Genomic DNA, 18,336 nt, shown 5'->3' with positions numbered 1-18,336 from the left:
TGTTTGGTTCAGAAGGACAGTGTTCTCCTCTAATTGTGGCAATGTTGTGAAGAATCACACATGCCACAATAATGTCACATGCCCTTTCTGGGGTGACCCTGAGTCTTTGCAGGCACTGGAACCGGGCCTTAAGCATTCCGATAGTCATTTCAATTCTGGCTCTTGTCCTGCAATTAGCCAGATTATATCGCTGCTGTGGGCCCGGTTCAGGGTCAGGGTAAGGGGTAAGCAAATAGGGTAAACATGGATACCCCCTATCACCAAGCAAGTAGCCAGTGAACTCTCCTAAGACAGAAGGATACACTTCAGTTCAAATGTCCCTGAAGCAATTGGTCTTTATATATTTTACAGTATTCTCAACTCACCATGTCCAAATTTTGTGCTCAGTGTACATTCACGGAATATTTGTGAGTCATGGACAGAGCCTGGCCACTTGGCTTCCACATTTGTGATAATGTTGGCAGCATCACATATGATCTTCACAGTGCAGAGAACACAAATTAGCATCCATTACTATAATGAAATAATTTGTTAGTTTGAAATGCTACAGGGAACTATGTACCTGTACATTAATGCTGTGGAAAGACTTCCTGTTCACATAGTCTCCTTCATTTACTGAAGGAGCAATGATTGGAATGTGAGTGCCATCTATACAGCCAATCACGCCTGGGAACCGTGAGAATAAATGTAAAATTTAAGTAGTAGTTCAAGTATCACCACATCATGAATTAAGTTTTGGTCATCCTGATACCTGCAATTTTGTGGCATCCCTCTTTGATAAATCTTGTGGGTCTATGACCGGGGAACACCACAAACGAGTGCAGGAGACGTTTCAGTGCAACTGTAACATTCCTGACTGCCCGACAGACGGTAGCCTTGGAAACGTGCTCAGCGTCACCAATATTGTACAGAAAGCTCCCGTTTGCAAAAAACCGAAGTGCAATACAAATAATATGTAATGAACTGAGAGCATGTCCGCGATGTGTCACATGCGTAATATATGGCCTGAGGATGTTATCCAAATAACTTAGAGATTGTGCTGAGAAACGGTAACGTTCGCACAGACAATCATCAGGAAATGATAAAATGTCCAAACGCACTCTGATCACTCTCTCCCGGCGGAGAGCTCTGCGGAGAATTTGTGCTTCACGATCTACTGGCTCTTCAAGGAAGGGGCACGCCATGTCTGACACTTCCTACTGTCAGGTTTCCGACAAAGGGGCGGAGACAGTCAGGGTTAGTTGTAGTAAACCTGCTAGGGGGCAGGTTAGCTTCACGGAGTGTGTCGTCATAGTGACTCACTGAGGCTTCATCTGAACTCGCTTTGTGAAACCAAAAACCCGGAGTTTTCGTTAACTCAGGGAATACTTACTCAGTTTTTCCACTAAACCGGCTTCCTGAAACAGGGCCCAGGTCTTCAGTTTACGTTTCTTTGTGAAAACAGCACAGCAAAGGAGACTCAGTGAAGTTTTGATATAAGGGATAAATCTTCTGACCAAACCTGCTGGGACTGTGTGAGGTCCTGAGGCTAAGAGTAAGGATTTATCCACAGGAGAGCTGCGTTCTTACAAACCATCCCACTGTGTAAACCTGACATCTGTGGAACAGCTGAGCTGTATGATGTGTACAAGGACACAAAACATTATTTACCATCAGATCCCGAGCCCTCCATGTGTTAATCAAGACACTGCTGCTGTGCTACATCCATAAATAATGAATAAATTAGGAGCTGAAGCTAAAAGGACAGTTTATTTGTACCATCTTCATGTCAACACATTCAAGAACATCACAGATGAAAGAAACATTAAAAACTTCCACACTACATAAAGGAAGAAACTATTTTTCTTGCTTTATGTAGAAAAACAAAAACATCAAACACCTCCAAGACTCTTCGAAAGAACTGAAAACCTTTATTCTCATGGTCCAATCATGAGTAACTCCCCGATGAAGCCTTGTGTGCTAAAACATGTCAGAGTTTAAAGGTTAAACATGAGTTTCCAAAACGTTTTGCTGGAGAACAATGAACTATTTGACTGAGTTTCAATTATTTACAGACGAGCAAAAGCAGGACAGAGAAAAAAGGACAAAACTGACTCAGTAAAACGACAGAAAATAAGATCCCATGTAAATCTGTATTATGTAGAAGTTCAGCCCAGCAACCAGTTCAGTTCAACACAAGTTTAAATGATTCTATCTGAACTCTGTGGAGCCTGATCTCAAGCTTTTTGAGTCTGACACTGAAACCAGAGGATCTTTCTGTCTCTTCAGGTTCACTGTGATCCAGTGATGAGAGTGATTTCAGCCCTGAGTGATCACGCTGATGTTTGCACAGAGCAGACAATGAGGTGAATGTTTGGGCACATTGGTAACAGTGAAACAGTTTATTAGTAACGTGGGATCGTTTGTGTTCGGAGTATGAACTGAGATTCCTGAAGCTCTTATCACACTGGTCACAGCTGTAGTTTCCTTCCACGTGTGTACGTTCATGCTTGTTACGACTATTTGAATGTGAGAAGCTTTTGTCACAGTGTCTGCACTTGTATGGTTTCTCTCCTGTGTGGACTCGTTTGTGTGATTTAAGCTCACATGCAGTGGTGAAGGATGACCCACACTGATCACAGAGGTGCTTTTTAACCCCACTGTGAATCAGTTCATGTTGTTTTAAGTGATGCGATGTGGGGAAGCCTCTCCCACATTCTTTGCAGTATTTCAGTTTGTCTCCAGTGTGTCTACGTTGATGTCTTTTTAGGGTCTTTTGCTGACTGAAAGTTTTTCCACAAAGGTCACAACGAAAGTCTTTCCCACCACCACGGTGATGACAGGGTTGAGAACTGGATCCATCTGTGTCGCTCTGCTTCTAAACAAAGACACAAAGACAGTGTAAGTCAGTCCTTCAACACTTTTATCCTGAACGTCGCCTGAAATAAAGAGCATCTCTGCAGACGTCCAATTACATTTGACTGTTTCAGTTAACACACTCAGTTTACTGGGCTGCAATAACTACAATACTACCACCATAATACTACAGTAATACTAAAATCATAACTGACATGAAAATCTGAATAATCACTCAGAGCTGCTTTTCCATGCAGTAGAATTGCTAACATGCTAACACAGTTTAATGAGCAGAGTTGTTCCAAACAGTCAGGCTAAAATGACAAGATAACAATATAAATACATACCTCACAGCAACTGCGCTTGTAGAGTCTCTTTCTGGTGTGGATCTGTTGGTGTTCTCTCAGGTGACGTGGAGCTTTAAAAGTCTTCTCACACAGGTCACATTTATAAGGTCTCTCCTCAGTGTGGGTAAACATGTGTTGTTTTAACTGTGTGTCTGTTATAAATTCTTTGCCACACTGTTCACAGCAGTACACAACATGTCTCGTGTGAATGCGTAGGTGTATATTTCGGTGCCCTCTCTGGCTGAAAGTTTTTCCACAGATGTCACAGCTGTATGCCTTAATTCCAGAGTGGGTAACTAGATGCCTCTGTAAGTTGCTACTGTGAGTAAAAGCTCTGCCACACTGATCACAGATGTACGCTTTAACTCCACTGTGGATGAGTTGGTGTTGTTTTAGGGAATCCTTCCAGGAAAAAGACTTTCCACACAAGTCACAGCTGAACGGTCTCTCTCCAGTGTGGATGACCTGATGATGTTTTAGGTCATCCTTCCCAGTAAAATCCTTCCCACACTTGTCACAGCTGTATGCCTTAATTCCAGAGTGGGTAAGTAGATGCCTCTGTAAGCTGCTACTGCGAGTAAAAGCTCTGCCACACTGATCACAGCTGTATGCTTTAACTCCACTGTGGATGACCAGATGACGTTTTAGTTCATTCTTCCTAGCAAAATCCTTCCCACACTCGTCACAGGTGTATGTTTTCTCTCTCTTTCTTCTGTGAGGTTTGTCGGCCTCCTGAGAGCGCTGACTTCTCGCTCCATGTTGGTCCTGCAGTGACAGAGATACAATACAAATACAATCACATAAAATATTATACAATTAAGTGGATTCAAAATATCCACATAATTGCAGGTTTTTAAACACACAAAGTCAACTACAACCCCTGAAATTGCCTTATTACTCGATGCTGAGAAGGCATTTGACCGGGTGGAGTGGGATTATCTGTTTTGTACTCTACATAAATTTGGATTTGGCCCTAATTTCATTTCATGGATTCAGTTACTTTACTCCTCACCTATGGCACGTGTTAGAACAAATTCGTTATTCTCTTCTTATTTCCCACTTCTCCGTGGTACAAGACAAGGTTGTCCCTTATCCCCTCTTCTTTTTGCATTATCAATTGAACCACTGGCGATTAAACTGCGAGCTGACAGTTGCATTAAGGGCATCTTCAGAGGTGACCAGGAGCACAAAATATCCTTATATGCTGACGACCTACTGCTGTATATGTCAGAGTCTTTATGCTCTCTTCCCCGTGCTCTTGCCATTTTTGAATGTTTTGGTAATATTTCAGGTTACAAGTTGAACCTGCATAAAAGTGAACTTCTCTGTGTCAACTCTATAGCCAGGAAGATTTCGTTTTCAGATTTTCAATTTAACGTTAAATCAAGGTATGTGACCTATCTGGGGGTTAAGGTTACCCACTCATACAAAGGTCTATATGAAAGAAACTTTGTCCCGCTGCTTAAGAATACTGAGACAGATCTTCAGAGATGGAACAATTTACCACTGTCATTAATTGGTCGCATCAATTCTATCAAAATGAACATACTACCCAAGTTCCTTTATTTATTTCAATGTATCCCATGCTACTTACCCAATAAGTATTTTATAACACTGAATAAGCATATCTCTGCATTTATTTGGAATGGCAAAAGTCCACGAATTCGTAAAGATTTCATGCAGAGGACTAGGCCAATGGGTGCTGCACACATTACTGAAGCACTTGGAACACAGGAACACCTATGCACGGCTCCTCTTTGTAGACTACAGCTCGGCTTTTAATACCATCCGGCCATACAAACTCCGTCCCAAACTCCACCAACTGGGACTTAACTCCTCTCTGTGCAACTGGATTGTGGACTTCCTCACTAACCGTAGACAGAGTGTCAGAGTGGGTAAGAACACCTCTTCCACCCTTGTGGTCAACACCGGTGCCCCTCAGGGGTGTGTTCTGAGCCCTCTGCTATACACTCTCTTCACCCATGACTGTATTTCCTCCTGCGCGTCCAATCTCATTGTTAAGTTTGCAGATGACACTACAGTGCTCGGACTTATATCCAACAATGATGAGACAAACTATAGGACAGAGGTGCAACAACTAGAGTCATGGTGCCACGACAATAACTTGGTCTTAAACACCAAAAAGACCAAGGAGATCATTGTAGATTTCCGGAAGAGGGGCCATAACAACCATCTGCCTCTCTTCATTGGCAGTGAGGCGGTGGAGAGGGTGAGCAGTTTTAAATTCTTGGGGGTAACTGTGACCGAGGACCTGTCCTGGGGCAACCATATCACCTCAGTTGTACGGAAGGCCCAACAGCGCCTCTACTACCTGAGGAGACTGCGGAGCGCACACATTCCCAGATCTCTGATGTTGAACTTCTACAACTGTGCCATCAGCAGCATTCTGACGTATGGATTTCTAGTGTGGTTCCCCAGCTGCACCAAGGCCGACCAGCAAGCACTCCAGCGGGTGGTGAAAGAAGCTGGCAGAATTATTGGAACAAGTCTGCCAGAGATCAGTAATATCTTCCCCACTCGCTGTCTGAGGAGGGTGCACAGTATCCTGCGGGACCAACATCACCCTGCGCGCCACCTTTTCCATCTGCTGCCCTCAGGGAGAAGGTACAGGTCTATACAGGCCAGAACATCCAGACTGGCCAACAGCCTGTATCCACAGGCTGTGAGGCTCCTGAACTCTCTGCCCCCCTCTCACGGACAATAACCATATCCAACTTCTTAATAGCAATGAACTGGTCTGCATTGGTGCATCATATCTTTATTCTCTTCCCCCTCCTGCCCCCCCCCCCCCCCCCTCTTTCTTAAATAGATAACTATCATATCTGATATCATATCTCACAGTACAATAATATTGAATGGGTTGCATTGTTGTATTTTGTCATGTTTCTCAGGTCTTTGTCTGAATTTCTACGAACATTATTGCTAAGGATTGTCTTATTGCATTGGAGTCACACTGGGTTAAATATGTACACTTGGGTTTTAAGGGGTATTTATTATTTTCTTCTTTTTTGGGGGTTGTATGGAAGCCCCAAACGCAATTTCATTGTTCTTGACAATGACAATAAATAAATAAATAAATAAAATAAATAAAGATTAGCCTTGCCAAACTTTCAGTCTTATAATTGGGCAGCAAATATTCGTAATATGCTGTACTGGATGAGTAATGTTACTACAGAGACTCCAGCTTGGCTCCAAATTGAGTCATCCAGTTGTGGCAAAATTTGCCTATCAGCTTTGTTGAGTTCAGCTCTCCCATTAGAACTCTACACCTATAAATGTAACCCTTTGTTGTATGACTCGCTCAGAATCTGGGTGCAATGTAGGAAAAGGTTGGGGTTACACTTAATGTCAATTAAAGCACCTATCTGCTCTAATCATATGTTCCCACCCTCCATGATGGATTCTGCCTTTAAAATATGGGAAAGTAATGGCCTTAGAAATATCAAAGACCTTTTTGTAGATGGGATTTTTGCCTCATTCACGCAGCTCCTGAAGCAGTTTAATGTTCCTCGGCAACATTTTTTTCGTTATCTACAAATTCGTCACTTTGTAAAGAGTCGATTTCCTTCATTTCCGGAACTACCTGAGGAAACTTCTTTGGATAAAATTATCAATATAAACGTTCATAAGAGAGGGGCGATTAAAGAAATCTATGCTATATTATCAGATCTTCAATCTCCTTCTCTCTTCATCCTTAAAGCACAGTGGGAGAAAGACCTTGGGATGACTATAACAGATGAACTCTGGCAATCTTTTCTCCGGAGGGTACACTCTTCTTCGATATGTGCCAGGCATGGGCTCCTGCAATTCAAGGTCCTACACCGATTACATATCTCCAAGGAAAAGTTAGCAAAGTTCTATCCAGGAGCTGACCCTCTGTGTAACAGATGTAAAGCAGAAACAGGTTCGCTCCTTCATACCTTTTGGACTGGCCCCAATCTTCATAACTATTGGGTGTCTATATTTAACACTCTGTCAGAGATGTATAACGTTAAATATGATCCTTCTGCTCTAACAGCTATCTTTGGGGTGATACCTCAAGACATCACTTTGCCAAAACACTATTCGAATTCTATTGCCTTTGCTTCACTTATCGCAAGGCGCCTTATACTTTTAAAATGGAAGCAGGAAGCTCCTCCCACACATGAACAGTGGCTTGCAGAGCTCATGAGGTTTTTACATTTAGAAAAGATGAGATATACACTGGCAGGTTCAACCACCAAATTTCTTAAGGCATGGCAGCCATTCCTGATGTACATGGAAACATTTAAAATGACCACCCTATCATGACCGGATGCCATATCTCTATACCACTATCATAGTTAACTGTACACTGAATGTCCCTTATACATTTTATTTTTATATTTGTTTGTTGTTGTTTGTTTGTTTTTTGTTGTTTTGTTTTTTGTTGTTTTGTAGGGGTTTCTTTGGTTGGTTTGTTTGTTTTCCTTCTCTATTTCTGTTATCTTTTGGGGTATTGTAAATACTGAACAGCAAACTACTATATGTTCAATGTTTTGTTGTTAATATTCTGCTGTGACTGAAAATAAAATTTATTAAAAAAAAAAAAAATATCCACATAATTTGGCTCTTACATCCACAGTGAGGTTTCACAATTGTTAAAACATAAGCAATCAATAATAATAATAATAATATCAATAACATTGAGACACATTGCACAAATTTCAAAAACAAATCATCTCTTACAATATTTACAACAACTAAAAGTTCTGTAAATCGGCTTTTACGTGTTCATTGAAGTTTTGAATAGTTGCTAATAATTCTCTAATTTTATAAGGCAATTTATTCCACTTAAAAGTTGCTCTAAATGTAACAGTTTTACAAAAAGTTACTTTTAACTCGAGCATTTACTAAATTGCAGTTTGTTGAAAACTGTAATATGATTATGTATTTCATCTGGATACTGCAGCTGAGCAGAAATAAATGTGTGTTTAACAGAATTGCGTTCTTTATAAATACAAGTAAGCCATAGAATATTTTAGCCTGTACAGGAAGCCAAGAAAGTTGATTATGCATTTTATCGATATTAGTATAGCATGAACATCTTAATACTAATCTGGACGCCTTATTCTGGACTAACTGAAGTCTGTGTAGATCTGTCTTATTAGCTGCTGACCAAATGATTGAACAATACTCCAGATGAGACATTACTAGTGCATTAATGACATCTTTCATAACTGAAGAAGTGATACACAAAGAGCATTTCATAGCCATAGCTATGCCTTGTCCCATTTTCTTAATAATAGAGTCGATGTGCTGAGACCATGAAAGGTGGTGATTTATGGTAACTTCTTATGAGCACCTGCAATCGTTCTGGTGCTGTGACATGAAAACAAACACTGACCCGAGACTCTGGCACACAGTTTTGCCTCTTTTGATCATTTTAATGTGTGATTAGTGTACGATCAGGGTGCCTTTCATGTAGGGCTGGGCTATATCATACCGTTCACAGCAATACCGGTATAAATCAAATCAAATCAAAATCAAATCACTTTTATTGTCACATCACATGTGCAGGTACATTGGTGTGACAATAAAAGTGATTTGATTTTGATTTGATATAATGTTGGGCAACGATGAGAAAATGAAATATTACAATAGAATATGGGTAAAACGCGCATGCGCAGTGCCTTTGTTTTCACACACACATGGAGGAAAAAGCATGGCGGCGACGGAGAATGAGAAGGGTGAAAGCGGATCGTTGAATGAAACAGATGAACCAGAATTGGTTTGTAAAAATGCTTCAACTTCAGTGGTGTGGAACTGGTTTAGCTTTCGTCCATCAGATACACAACAAAGCACTATTTGTGGTAGAGCATGCTAGCAGGCCGTCGTTATTACCGTGTTTTTTGGAAAATACGGCACACTTAAAATCAATCCTTTGATTTTTCTGAAAGTCGACGGTGCCCCTTATAATCCTGTGTGTCTTATGTAGGAATTGTTGTTTACCAAACTGTTGTTGGAAGAAGTTGCTGTTGGAGGCTGTTTTGGTACCATTCTTTATTCATGGCTGTGTTTTTGGGCAAAATTGTGAGTGAGCCCACTCCCTTGGATGAGAAGCAACCCCACACATGAATGGTCTCAGGATGCTTTGCTGTTGGCCTGACACAGGACTGATGGTAGCGCTCACCTTTTCTTCTCCAGACAAGACTTTTTCCAGATGCCCCAAACAATCGGAAACAGGCTTCATCCGAGAATATGACTTTGCCCCAGTCCTCAGCAGTCCATTCACCATACTTTCTGTGGAAGATCAATCTGCCCCTGATGTTTTTTTGGGGAGAGAAGGGGCTTCTTGCTGCCCCTCTTGACACCAGGCCATCTTCCAAGAGTCTTCGCCTCACTGTGCGTGCAGATGCGCTCACACCTGCCTGCTGCCATTCCTGAGCACGCTCTGCACTCCGATCCTGCAGCTGAGCCCTCTTTAGGAGACGATCCTGGTGCTTGCTGGACTTTCTTGGATGTGCTGAAGCCTTCTTATCAAGTATTGAACCTCTTTCCTTGAAGTTCTTGATGATCCAATAAATTGTTGATTTAGATGCAATCTTAGTAGCCACAATATTCTTGCCTGTGAAGCCATTTTTATGCAACGCAATGATGGCTGCACGCGTTTCTTTACAGGTCACCATGGTTTACAATGGAAGAACAATGATTTCAAGCACCACCCTCCTTTTAACATGTCAGGTCTGCCATTCTAACCCAATCAGCCTGACATAGGCTGTATCCCAATTCAGGGTCTGCAGCCTTAAAGGCCGCATTATAAGGCCGATTACGTCACGGTAACAGCGAGGCTGTCCCAATTCAAAGGCTGCTCAAAATGATTTTTTTCATATCACGATATGTTTTTTTCATTTCAGGCAATAACGATATCTATCACGATATAAGCCAAATAACTATATTTGTAAGATTTAAATGTGCCTTTGCTCACAAGTAAAATGTGAAATAATCAGCAGCTTGTTTTTATTTTATATATTTATTTCCCATAATAAGTTCAACAGGGTAGATGTACTTAAGGAACATGAGACTTTTTCAGATAAATAAAGGCAAATATTGCAAACTACACAAAAGGCAGCCGCTAAAGAGTTTAAGTTTCAAAATAGAACAAACGAAACAGACTAAATTGTCAATTCCACTTAGAAACAAAATATTAATTCTTAAAATAAATCTTAGTTTGTTTTACAGAAGAACAGACAAAATTGACTAACTTTTGTCAATATCAAATAAACTGAGAACTAAAAGGAAATTCTCAATCTCTCCTTGTTGTATAGCTTAGCTTTTCAAACAGTTTTAACAGTTACTTTAGTCTGACAAAAGCCAAATGACAAATTAGCGCTTCCAGTCAGAGACTGAGCATGCACCGGTTTATTGTATTTCCAGACTTGCTTTCAGTACAATTTACACTGAACGCTACTCTGTTTTTGTCAGACTTGAAATAGCCGAAATACCTTCACACTACGGAACTTCTATGGCTTTTCCGTTCGACAATCTCTCCGGCATTGGAACCATCATCTGTTTTCTCTTCGGTCACGCTCTCGGTTGTTTTTTCTCTAGTCTGCACACTCATTTCCTCCATTACCCGGGCGGTACGGTGGCTGGCTGCTTCCCAAACAAATACACATGTGCGGCTTGGCACTTGTGCTGTACGTAACAAGTCACGTGACGTGACGCTGCGGCTGTGATTGGTTCGGCTCTGCACTACTTAATTTGGATTGGCTGTTCTTTTTTTTCTTCTTTTTTTCCTTTTTTTAAGAGGACAAGAGCAGCGAGGTCTATCGCGATAGTTTAATTTTTCTATCGAGAAAAAGTTATATCGCAGTACATATCGTTATCGTTTTATCGCCCAGCTCTAGTTTAAAATAACTAATGGTCTGTCCTGAATCAGTCTTATTAGGTAATGTTCAAATAATTGTATCATTCCAGTGTTTTCAGTGTGGGAGAAAGTACTCAGGGCCTTCAAGTTACACACTATGAAAGGCAGAAACAAGTTTAATATTCAGAAACCTAAAGTATGTATCAGCAGCAGGATGGAGCTAAAAATAAATGTTTGTTTCAGTTCTATGAAGCTTTGAGTATTTTGCATTAGTAGTACTGCTGTGTTTGTTGCATCATATTGCTGTAATTGTTTATATGCTTTATATATTCTGTGGTAAGTTGATCTATAGTGTTACATCATATTCTACAAGGATGTTATGTGTTTGGATACTTTCTGCCCAGTTTGACCCATTTAGCAGAAGTCAGCCTGTTTAACCCTTTAAGACCTACCATAGAACCAAGTCCGCCAGAGCTTATATTATATTTTTACATGCTGTGGAGCCATTTTTGGGAGCATTTCAAGTTGCTATACATCAATACAACCATTATAGCCCAGATTTTAATAATATGTATTCATTAAGTGCATAGTAACTACATAAATTGCAAAAAAGTGCAATAAACTACAAAAAAATTGAAAATCGTTTTTGATTTTTTAACATATATTTGTAGTTAGAGAAATTTAAGAGGCTTATCCCTCAAAACTGTAAATACAAAAAAGTTGCACAAAATAGTTTCCCACCACAGGAAATTTATTTTGAGTGTCTTCATAGTTTTATTTTTGAAATACACCAATTTTTATACACTGCAGGAAAAACGAAAATAAATATTATACTGCAAATTTGCAAAAAAGCAGCATATGCATCAAAATAAACTATTTCCAGCAGTGCAATATGAGTCCTAAGCATCCCAGAAACGACACAGAAAGTCATAAAGTCAAAGATAACTTTTAAAAAGAGCAGTATAGGCCCTGAGGCCCTGATCGCAAAAAAGACTACATTTCCGCGAAAATGACGTCACTTCCGGTTTCGGGCAGGTAATGGCGGAAATGCAAAAGTTCGCGCTGACGTCTATTCCAACGTAGGAAGTGTTATGAACAGCTGATCGGATCGGCAAAGCATGTTTCTGGAATATTATGTTTTTGTTCCTGCAAGCGCTTTTTATGCAGTTTTTGCAAAGCTTTATGTGGAAGGAAACCGTGACCTAGGACAAGCTGATGGCATAAGATGTAAGTACAACTCCTCCGGTTTCATATGCAAAAAAAATTTTTGCGCTAGCTTACGTGGTTGCAGTGCTACTGGGATTTAAAAATAGTTACGCATAACAGAGCGTTCCCGCTCCGATCGGCTCTAAAGGGTTATGGCTCTGATATCTATTCTGTATGACTTAAAGCAGTTATGACATGGTCTGATTTTCTCACCCAATAAAGGAATATTTAATATATCAGTCTACTCTTCATTCTATCAGAAACAGTTATCACAGCTCATACATTTGCTTTTTACACAGATATGTAAGCATTGAGCCAAATTTAGTAATGCCAACAAATTAAAGGAACAATATTTGTCTCTTATATATGATACATCTATATATACACTGTCAAAGATACTTGTCTTTGAGTGAAGTGATTAACATAATAACTATATTATTGGCCATATTATAGTTACGTTACCAAAGTGAGATGACTTTAGTCTCATGAACAACATTAGCTAATTGTTATTTACCAGCTAAACTTAAAATGACTGTTCAGTACAGAAATGAAGCCCAACAATCATGTCCAAGAACACCACTTTCCCATCATCTAGATGTTTATACCATATGTCATCTGTAACATGATTTAGAGCTGAGCTGGTAAAATGACCAGCTTGGTTCAGTGAAGAAAAATGTCTGATTGTAACCTGAGGGTTTTTTTTACATTAAGGAAAAGGCACCAAACATCAAACACATATAAGCCTAAACAGTAACACATGAAAGTAGAGCAGGGCGATATGGCCAAAAATATTTATCACGATATACATTTGAAAATTTGTGATAACAATATAACTGACGATGTAATTGACGCGAGACAAAATACTTTACAACTCCACAACTTTATTAGTGCAAAACACCCATCAATATATTTTCACTTAAACAAGCAGCTGTTTTTTTATGTGCATTAAAGTTATATAAAAATTTAACAGTGCAAATGCAAATTGCTTGCTGACAGTTTAACCAAAAGGATTTTCCAGAGGAAATTGGCTGACATTTGCTCCAAGGCATTTGTATTTGCACTGTTAAATTTTTATATAACTTTAATGCACATAAAAAACAGCTGCTTGTTTAAGTGAAAATACATTGATGGGTTTTTTTGCACTGATAAAGTCGTGGAGTTGTAAAGTATTTTGTCTAGTGTCAATTTTATCGTCAGCTATATTGTTATCGCAAATTTTCAAATGTATATCGTGATAAATATTTTTGGTCATATCGCCCTGCTCTGTCTGTCACCTTCTGTGTTGAGCTCATTGTTTTCTCTGTAGTGGCTGAGCTGAGTCCAAGTAGCTGAAAATGTTCCTCTGCTGCTCCGTCAGACTCTTCTCCTCCTGCTGATCAGCTGGGACACAAAACAGATCTTTGTTAGGCTCCACACTGCACTGAAGAGTCAAAGTGTCTCATATGTTCATCTGACAACAAAAACAACAAATTTTTGCTTCCCGAGGTGTGCAAACAGACACAAAAGGTTTGAGCACCGATACCAAATTTAGCAGTATGCAGACCAGTAGCAGGAGAGACTGAGGCCTGTTATTAGAATCAAATGCCCAGTGGGCCGACACACCGATTTGCAGCGTTAAGACAAAGACAGCTGTGTTTTATCCTGGAATACATTTATTTTACATTTTCTTGAAATGTTTTTCATTATAGCACTTTTACCTCCAACTAGGGGTGCAACGATACACAAAATTCACAGTTCAGTTCTGTTCGATACTTTGGTGTCACGGTTCGATATTTTTTGATACAAAAAAAAAAAAAAGTTCATGCCTTTTTAATTAGTCATTTATTAACATTATAAATATATATTTTAACTCAAAAGTACAGTTTTTAAATTTAATGTTGATGAAACAACAAAAATAAATAAATAAATCTGATTGAGGAATCACTCATCTTTGGAAAAGAGAGTTTATTACAGAGAAATGGCTCTTTCCAAAATAAAAGCTATTCTATACGCTTCTTCTGGGCTATACTCTCAGCAGCATATTAAACATATCAGGTCCCCATAAGGAGAATCATGTGCTAACGGCTGCCTAAATGACTCTGGTAACGTTTGTGGCATGTGTGCTTGTTGTTTTTGTCTGCTTCCACTTGTCTTTGCACTAGGATGATGTCGGCATAAATGTGTAGTCATATTCATTGTGTTCCCACTAGTGCTGTCAGCGTTAAACTCGTTAAAATGACGTTAACGCCATAACGCTGCAAATCTCCCTTAACGAGTTACCATGGATCGTGTGCGTGGGGCTGGACGGCATCAACACGTTAACGAGCTAACTGCGATAACGCAATAGTTCCCACCAATTGAGCATTGCGTGGCACATCGGACATACTGTTTTACTTTTGTCCATGACGCGCTTACCATCAGGGTCATGCTTCACATGAACATCACGATAGTTTCAAACGCCAGATCTGAATGAAGGTGGGGGAGGTTCAATTTCGGGTAGCGTTGAGGCAGTTGCCATATTGCAACGAGCTTGGCTTCTGTCTTGCTAGCTTGCGCTGCGCTCAGTGGATCTGCACTCGACAGTGCAGCCTAGGCGGGGTAGTCGAACACAGATCTACTGAGCGCTCAACACAGACAGCATCGTTGGAAGAAAAGTTGATAAAACAAATAAAAGATTTTGTATTGTTCGATACATATGCATACCGAACCGAAAGCACTTTATCGAACGTATTTGTTTGTTTTGTTTTTTTAAAAACACACTCCCTTCACCTCTTCTACATTCTTATGTTTCTCCCAGAGCAGATCTGAGGGGCAGCCCCTCAGTCATACACATATACTTTTAATCTCACCCTTAAGGGGTGGTCCCCAGGAGTTTCACAGCATGGTTTAGAACAGTGGTTCTCAAACTGTGGTACACATACCACTAGTAGTACTTAGTCTCTCTCTGGTGGTACACGGAAAATCTCAATTTTTTTTTAAAGACTAAACAATATGTAATTGTGGAGGTATGCAAAGATGACACAAGCGTTCCCGGGGCTCTTCTGGGAGAGAGGGTGGACCAGAAAACGTCTCCCCGAGCATGAGTCCTCTATAAAGAGCAGCTTATTGCCAGTGGTTGCGGCCACTCCTGCAAGTGAGTAGTAACCCTTTGCAGCCAGCAACAGTGAATTGGTGAAGCCAGCTGTCGGAGGAAGACTTGAGTGAAGAGGAATCCGCCTTCATCTGTCTCTAGCAAGGACAGTGTGCTCTACATGAGCTCAAGAGCAATACCGTCACCCAGACCCGAGAGAGAGGGGTTTCTCGGTCCGAGGGAGTAGCGCCGTAGACGTGGACAAAATTGTTGGTACCCTTCAGTCAATGAAAGAAGAACTGACCAGGGTGTCACTGCAGTTTGTCACACTGCGCACGCGCAAACACAAATGTCAGCGAAAAAGACGGCACAGCACATGTGTGTGATCTGGACACAAGCGATGGGAGCACAACTTGTAGAACTTTGGAAAGCTCATCCGAGCCTTTTCGATGTGGCCTCACAAAATTATCACGACCACAACAACCGTGAAAATAGTTGGATCTACACTGCTGCTCAATGTTTTTCATTAGCAATTTAGCAAAGTTGATGGTGGTGGTGTGTCTGTGTGAGTGAAAGACAGAGAGGGAGAGCGAGCGACAGAATTTCCGTTATAACCTTCATTTTATGGACGCACAGTGTGAGCACTCAGGTCGCATCAGAGCATCGGGCCGTATAGTGTGAGACCCTGCACCGTGACCTATGAACTTCTAACCCCTGCGAGTCAACGTACAGTTTGAGTAGGAGCTGAATCGCGCGACTGAAAAAAATCGCAGTGTCTGCCCAGCATTAGCCCACGTATACTACGCGATGCACGACGAAGGCCAAAATCGGGCCGATCGCCAAAACGGTCGCACGACTCAAAAATCGGCTCAAAATGGGCCAAAAATCGCACAGTGTAAGCCCAGCATAAGCCCAGCATTACACACACCCAGCTGTGGTTTCCTGTTTTGCTACACTCTGGAGAGCCTCGCCTTTAACGGTCTTCTCTCACAGAGAGCAACAGAAAGCGTCCTTCAGAAAACTTCGATAAACTCAAGATTGACTGAACAGTTCAAAGTTACCTTGACACTTACCTTTAGATGTGAGAGGTAGTGATGTGTCGAAGCTTCGAAGCGTGTCGAGTAATCTCGGGGGAATTTTTATGAAGCGCGTATCGAGGCTCGCTTTGATTACGTATGCAGTGACGTTCGAGGCCTCGTGGGCAGTCCGTACCACGTGACTGATTCAGGAACTGGCTCGCCGGTTCGCGCCAGATTCGAAATAAAATGGGCAGCAAAACACAGCTGATTCCCTCATCACACTGTGTTGTGGAACTGGATTACCTACGTGCTACACAGTTACTTGAGCATTTCTTCTTCGATGGAACCAGCAAGGAAGAGATTTTTTTTCTCTTCTAATAAAGTATGCACACAGTAATAAATATCACAACTGATAAGTACCATAATATAAATAAACAACACTACAGATCCTATAATGTCTTTTAGTTTATTAAAAAGTGGAGCGCCACAAGTTTGTGTCATTATCCAGATGTACATAAGCATGATTACACAGTTACTAGGGGTGGGTTTTGATTATCGATTAAAATCGATTCTAGCTTGGATAACGTGATATTGATTCATTAAAATCCTGAATCGATTTTTAATATAAATTTATTTTGCCCCAAACGCCAGAATCTCAGGTTAAACTTCACTAAATTTCAACAACCACCAAACAGCTAAAACAGTAAATGACAGCAGATACACGTAGGCTATTATGCATAAAGACGTAAACACAAAGCGCGGTCCCGCCGACACATCAGAATCAGTGAGATGTGGCCTTTCTCACCCGACGGCACGGACACGGTTAGGGCCGAAATCCGACAGCTCGCTGGTTCTGATCTGTCGGCGGGCCTTGTGTTTTACGCCCTTTTTGCGCTGATTCTGAAGCTGTAGGTTTTTACCTCTCCAAACAATATTGACTGAACCAGCAGCAAAAGAAGATCCAAACTACGCTTCACATAAACATAGCCATGAATTCCCTCTGACTTTTGCTATTTTGCTTCCACCACGATAAAATCACACTTCATGCACAGCTCGTGGTCTCTCTCTGTACTCCAAGAACAGTTTCCCGTCTAAAAATCAGTTTTCTGCATTATTCGCTTGCTTGTTATGCACAAGTCTACCGTTGTTTACAGCGCTGTCGGTCGCTGTTTTTTTCCCTTTTACTTACTTCCAAAAAGAAAACCTGATTTCTGCTGTTCAGTAGGCTACTGAACAAATGTAAACTTTTTAAAATTATGCAAAATGCAAAACGCTTAGCCGTGTCTCTAAACCTCTGTAACTTTTCTCTGCTTCACTTCAGCAGCATCAGGTAATGTTCATATGTTGATTAATGGTTTTCTTTCGTTTTTGATCTACTGCAGAATATTTTTATAAAATCGTTTTTCTGTTTTAGCTTCAGCTACTTTGATACAAAGGCATCTGCTGTGATGCTTACACCTTTGATAAAGTCTCGCAAATCTCATCTTTCTTTTTATAGATATAAAAATATGGAAATGTACTGATCCGTGATCTGAATTATAACATTTCTGACTGTCTGAGGAAAAATTTACCCAGATCGGATCGAATCGATTCTAGAAATCAGTGACGATACCCAGCTCTAACAGTTACACAATCATACCAAAACTCTGTCCTGATAGGTTCCACTTTCTCTTTTGTATCAGACATACTGAGACAATATTCGGGATAAATAATCATGAAAACAATTTATTTATTCAGTTTAGCGGTTTACACGTCATATCATTATAATCACAGAGCTTGTTTCACTTGAATCGTCCACTTGATGGCGAAGTAGAGCAAATGAATCATCACAATGCTTCGAACCATGAGTCGACCAGTTGGATGGAAAGCTTCAGTTCATCACGAGGCTTTATATCACCATCACTAGTATTTTGGTCCTAAACCATTCAGAGCTTTATAGACCAGCATCAGAACTTCAAAGTCTATCCTCTGACGGACAGGCAGCCAGAGTAAAGACCTCAGAGCTGGACTGGTGTGGTCCACTTTTTTGGT

At 40.6% G+C, this 18,336-nt stretch overlaps 2 protein-coding genes across 2 annotated transcripts in view; one reads left to right on the top strand and one right to left on the bottom strand.

The window, feature by feature from the left end:
* LOC146662544 (uncharacterized) overlaps window positions 1-18,336 on the top strand; it is a 150,842-nt gene that overhangs the window by 110,575 nt on the left and 21,931 nt on the right. The gene's annotated exons all lie outside the window — the stretch shown is intronic.
* On the bottom strand, window positions 1,731-16,480 carry LOC146662546 (uncharacterized). Its single transcript, XM_085419247.1, has 4 exons — window positions 16,360-16,480; window positions 13,512-13,617; window positions 3,183-3,947; window positions 1,731-2,857 (listed from the first exon to the last, which is right to left on the bottom strand). Exons 2-4 carry the CDS (start codon window positions 13,527-13,529, stop codon window positions 2,165-2,167), a joined length of 1,476 nt encoding a protein of 491 aa, XP_085275373.1. The 5' UTR covers window positions 13,530-13,617; window positions 16,360-16,480; the 3' UTR covers window positions 1,731-2,164.

This window comes from Rhamphochromis longiceps, linkage group LG9, assembly GCF_057381845.1.
Source record: "Rhamphochromis longiceps isolate RC_006_pf linkage group LG9, R_longiceps_female_GT1.1, whole genome shotgun sequence".
Classification (NCBI taxonomy): domain Eukaryota; kingdom Metazoa; phylum Chordata; class Actinopteri; order Cichliformes; family Cichlidae; genus Rhamphochromis; species Rhamphochromis longiceps.
Note: the sequence above shows the minus strand (reverse complement) of the source record. Positions and strands in the feature narration are given on the sequence as shown.

Coding starts and splice junctions, on each gene's coding strand:
- LOC146662546 (XM_085419247.1), bottom strand. Junction 2,858..3,182: donor ACAAGCGCAGTTGCTGTGAG/GTATGTATTTAT, acceptor GTCTTTGTTTAG/AAGCAGAGCGACACAGATGG.